At 37.6% G+C, this 5,527-nt stretch overlaps 1 protein-coding gene across 1 annotated transcript; it reads left to right on the top strand.

Annotated features, from left to right (window-relative positions):
- Positions 1-453: 453 nt before the first annotated feature.
- Positions 454-5,052, top strand: LOC149212344 (uncharacterized). The gene is made up of 2 exons (XM_089391824.1): positions 454-3,398; positions 4,443-5,052. The coding sequence occupies exons 1-2, from the start codon at positions 893-895 to the stop codon at positions 4,757-4,759; spliced, it is 2,823 nt and encodes a 940-aa protein (XP_089247950.1). The 5' UTR covers positions 454-892; the 3' UTR covers positions 4,760-5,052.
- Positions 5,053-5,527: the final 475 nt, after the last annotated feature.

The raw sequence follows: 5,527 nt of genomic DNA, 5'->3' as shown, positions 1-5,527 counted from the left end.
ACCCTTTTATTTAACCCAATTATTATTTTTTTATCATTTTATTCACTCTTCAATTTCCTTATATTTCATTGTTTTTCTTTTATATTCGAACTGTTAGGGCCTCTTGTATATTATCCTAAATATTTATTCAATATCCTATTGACATATTCTTTTCTCTTTATCATCTTTGTTGCATTTGGTTCTCTATTTGGTTTACTGTATTTCATTTCATTGTTTAACCTTTACATGAATTACTGCACCAATTTTTCCATTTGTGTATGTTTAGCATTTCAAACTTCACATTCCAGTATCACACTGTCCATGTAAAGGGATTTGTCACACCCCACTATATTTTTTTTCAATTTTGTCGCATATTGAATGGTTATAAAGTATTAATATTTTAATACATTTGGAAATTTAGTGGAAAAACTCAAAAAGATCCCACCTGATTTATGTGAAGCTTCTTCACCTATATTCGAATCGTGGAAATGAGCCAATTGCTCTTCAGACCTAATCCAGGTGGGGTTTGAGTTAATTCTAATTCAAAGTCAAGGTCAATACAGACATTTGCAAGTCAGCAGTCTTGCTCCTTTGTTACACCGGCCTAGCAAAGGTCTGTGCTTCCTTCAAAACAGACAAACGATAAAAATCCTTATGGCACTCTGCACCTTGGACTTTTGTCAGACTCTCACATCTTGATGCATTTTTTAACCAGAAAAAAGTTGTCATATTTAATCTTCGGCTTTTTCAAATCTGAAAACGATCCCATTGAATAACAATACCAACCTTGCATACCCAATATCATTCTTGGGCTGAGGAGGAAGCCTAAGACAAAATCTGTGGAAGAAACAGATGCCCAACACATAATTTGAAGCAGGGATTGCTCAAATTCTCCTTTTCTATTTGGTGAAAAATGAGGTATTATTTTACATGTTCTCCCTTTCTCTCTCTCATATTCATTATTGCATGTATAGATCCTGGAATTTGTCTCGATACACAAGAAATACAGGTCATGAAAACCCTGTTTAACTTATCATCCTCATGGAAGAATGCAAACTCTGGTAATCCATGTTTATGGAGTGGTGTGAATTGCACTGCGAATGAGAGCAATATCATTGAGCTCCATTTGTCCGGTTTTGGGTTGAAGGGAAATCCGTGGCAGACATTATGTAAGCTTCAAGCCCTTCAAGTCCTTGATGTCTCTGACAATTCCCTGGCAACCCCATATGATGATGATGTCAAGGCTTGCACCAGCTTGGTTACCCTTAACATAGGTTCTAATTTAATGGGAGGTTCCCTTCCTTCGCTTGCGCCTATGCACAAACTTCAGTCCCTGGATGTCTCTCACAACAGATTGACAGGGCACTTTGGTCAACAAATTCAGAATTTGACAGACCTCAGAATCCTCACGTTGACATACAATCAATTCATCGGTCCAATACCTTCATTGTTGGGAGGTCTGGGAATGTTAAAGAAATTAGTTCTCTCTCATAATGCTTTTGTAGGTGAATTTCCTCAAGAACTTGTGGAATGCACCAATTTGGTTGAACTAGACCTCAGCTTCAATGAACTGAATGGCAAAATCCCTGATAGTATTGTGAACCTTAAAAATTTAGAAACCCTGATTGTGTCATCCAATAAATTATCTGGAATAATTCCTGAAACATTGAGTCTTCTCCACAATTTGACTCGCTTCGCATCGAATCAGAATCGGCTTACTGGAAACATACCAGCTCAGTTAGCTAACCTCACAAAATTGCAGTTTCTCGATCTGAGCTACAATTGGCTAAATGGAAGCATTCCTCAAGAAGTTTTTGCTTTGAGCAGCTTGCGTAGTCTAGACCTTACAAGTAATTCACTTTCTGGACAGATTCCTCAAAATTTCTCGAGGGAGTTGTTTCGGTTACGAATAGGCAACAATTCCCTGAGTGGAAGCATCCCTATTACAATTGGAAGCGTACCTGGATTGGCATACTTAGAAATGAATGACAACTTACTAGATGGCGAGATTCCGCAGCAGCTGGCAAACTGTACTAGTCTTCAACTACTTGATCTTGGCCACAACAATTTGACAGGCTCATTAACCTATCAGCTGCCGTCACTTCTAAAGTTGCAAGTGTTGAAGTTGCCAAACAATCATTTTAATGGAAGCATTCCAGATTTACTGTCAACTAATTTGTTATATGTTGATTTGAGTGGCAATCTTCTATCAGGGCCCATAACCTCAAAAAATTTCAAGCATCTGTGGCTGCAAAATCTGCGCCTACAGAACAACCTCCTAACAGGAACGATTCCAAGAAATGTTAAAGACTGCCGGTTCTTGTTAGAGCTCCAGTTGGGTGGCAACAATCTAACTGGAACAATTCCATTGGAACTTGGCTTCGTCAGAAAGTTGCAAATTCAACTCAATCTCAGCGGCAATTCTCTAGAAGGGGTAATTCCGAGTACTCTTTCTGGTTTGTACATGCTAGAAATCTTGGATCTTTCCAACAATAAGTTGACAGGAGAAGTTCCAGGTTCTTTGACAGCTATGCTCAGTCTCACTCTGTTGAACCTGTCAAACAATAGATTAACAGGCATCCTTCCAAACTTCAGAAAAGGGTTGCTTATTAATGATACAGGAAACCCTGGTCTCTGTACTGGGCAATGTGTTCCTGCTACTGCCACCACTATAAAGAAAAGAATTTCGGCAAAATTGTTGATTGGAATTGCTATTGCAAGTGCTGTTTTTGTCATTGGGACAGTTGCATTGTTTATCGTGGCATGTAAATACTTACGGCACTATCAATATCAAATGCCAGAGGTGCAGCTAGCATGTAAGATCGAAGGCCAGTTTATTCAACCGGATAGCATCCACAGGCTAAAGATTGATTTTGAAAAGGGTGTTGAAGCTACTCTCGACCCCGCAAATGTATTTTTAAAGAACAAGTTTAGTACTTACTACAAAGCTGTCATGCCTTCTGGCATTCGTTATTCTGTGAAGAAGCTCAACTGGACTGACGAAAGTCTCAAATCAGGAAACTACCGAAAGCTTGGTGCAGAACTGGAGAAGCAGGGGAGGATAACGCATCCCAACATCCTGACGCCCTTGGCACATGTTCTAGACACAGATTGTGTTTTCCTTTTCTACGAATATGTTCATAAAGGCAGCCTCTCAGACTTCCTTCACACTAGCAGTGTTTCTATATTGGATTGGGCATCGCGTTGCAGCATCGCTATAGGTGTAGCACAAGGTTTGGCTTTTCTACATGGGTGTCAAGAACCAATCTTCCTGCTTGATCTCAATGCCAAAATCATTCTTCTGAAGTCTTTAAGAGAACCACAAATAGGCGATATTGAGCTTTGCAAGATTATCGATCTATCCAAGAGCACAGGGAGTATTTCTGCAATTGCTGGCTCAGTTGGATATGTCCCTCCAGGTATGTTACAGCTACTCACTTACGCCAAAACAGTAGATGCTGCAGAGCATTGTATTTTATAGTTATTTTTGGCTATATAAGAGAGACCATACTAAAATGTTCCTTCCAATCATAGCTCACTATGATTGTAGAGCTTCTCCAGCAAATAGGAGTTATGACTGTCAGATTAGAGCAAGTATTTTTTATATCATTTAAAGCATAGGTATCACTTTGCCAAACTTTTGTTATTGGATTATGTTCTCAAGATGGAAATTAGGACTTACTAACTTAGAGAGCTCAATGTTTGTATAATGCGTAGTGTATACTTCTTTGGTGTAGAAGCTGTCAAGGGTAGGAACCATAGTTATAAAATGTTTTTGGATTTTTGAAATTTTCCATATTTTTACTCCTGCTATAAATTGCTATATATTAGTTGTTAGTCAAAGTGTTGATACGAGAAGATATGCCAATGTTTACACATTAGTGAAACAAGATTCAGTAGACTCGGTGTCTACTTGGCCCAGCTCTGAAACAAGTCTAGTCTGCTCATCCGGGGAAACAATTGTCAAATCTGGTAAAACTCACAAGTTTGACCAAAACAGTGAGTTTGACTGAGTATGAACGAACTACTTGTTGAGTTTGACCAAATTTCACATTGCTGAGTTGTTCCCAGGCCCAAGTCATGACTATTTTATAGACTCAAAAGTCTCTATTTTGCTAAGGAATTTATAATTCTATTAATCCTTAACCTCAAACCTTTTCCTTCCTTTGCTAATTCTCATATTCATGTAGTACCTATTGTATCCTAAAATTTATGACTTCATTTGAGACTTTTTTCTTCCTGAGATCTATGTTACCTTACAGTTTGAAATGCCATACTTTGTTGTACACGGAAGCTGTGTAAATGTTTCCTTAACATATTTTGCAAGGGTAGTAGGAATATAGTCAGCAAAGCTGCTTGTTTCGATTCTGACTTTCTCTTCATTTCAGTCTCTGCAATTAGGAGCATATTATACTGTAAGGTTTGGTATTGATTTTGGTACTTATTAAATATGGTGTCTGCAGAATATGCATACATTACGAGAGTGACTGCTGCTGGTAATGTCTATAGCTTTGGGGTCATTTTGCTAGAGTTACTGACTGGAAGGCCTCCCATTACCAATGGAATAGATCTTGCAAAGTGGGTTCAGTCGACACTCTCAGGAGAGGAAACATGGAAACAAATTCTTGACACAAGAATCAGAGACTTTTCCCTCGAAACACAGAATCAGATGATTTCAATGCTGAAAGTGGCTCTCAGTTGCATTAGCTCTTCCCCAGACACGAGACCAAAAATGAGAACCGTAGTCGAAAGGCTCCAAATGGTCAGACAAGTTGCATGAATGACGTTAACTTGATTCCTCAGTATATGAATGAGATTTACTGCCCGGCAATTTATGAGTGGGAACAGGATACTGTGTTATATCATTTTAAGGAGACTTAAATCTATCTCTATTATTACCAATATGATAAGGATTAACATATATTCAGACATGGAATTATGAGGTGGTTAAAATGTTGATTTTTTTACCTAGTCCCCATTGAGAAAAATCTGTGATTGTGTACTTATGCACAGTAAAGTGCCTATGCTAGATCATCGTAGTCCATATCATGAAACTAGTGTAAAGCACAAATATATGAATACAAATACTTCTGTTTTAAATGCCAGGAAACTTATTGCCTTTATTGACATTGAAGCAAAAACTAGTTAAAATAAGTCAGTTTCTTCAATGCTTGTAGTTCCAGGTTTTCAAACGTGATCTTGTCTTGTGACTACATCATCTGATATTCATACAAAGTTCTATACTTGCAGAAAAGAAAACACAAGATCAAGCATGCAAATATGATAAAATAGGAAGTTACAGCAATGGGCACATATTTGTATATTCATTTGTATTGCTTATATAAGTGTTCAAAATTGTGGGAGAGTGATTAAAATTGGTTAAGTCTCCAATTAAGTACAATAAAGGAACATTGTAAAGGAAGAAAACGACCAAGAGAAAACATGTGCAAGAAGCTTCTAAAAGACGTTTTTAGGAAAGTACATAGCGATATACAATACATAAGAATATACAACAATGTATAATAGTTCATAGGATCATGTCTCATTA

Source organism: Pinus tabuliformis, chromosome 1_1 (assembly GCF_031772625.1).
Source record: "Pinus tabuliformis cultivar Carrire ecotype Pingquan chromosome 1_1, CPIR1, whole genome shotgun sequence".
Classification (NCBI taxonomy): Eukaryota; Viridiplantae; Streptophyta; class Pinopsida; order Pinales; family Pinaceae; genus Pinus; species Pinus tabuliformis.
This window is presented reverse-complemented; position numbering and strand designations above follow the sequence as displayed.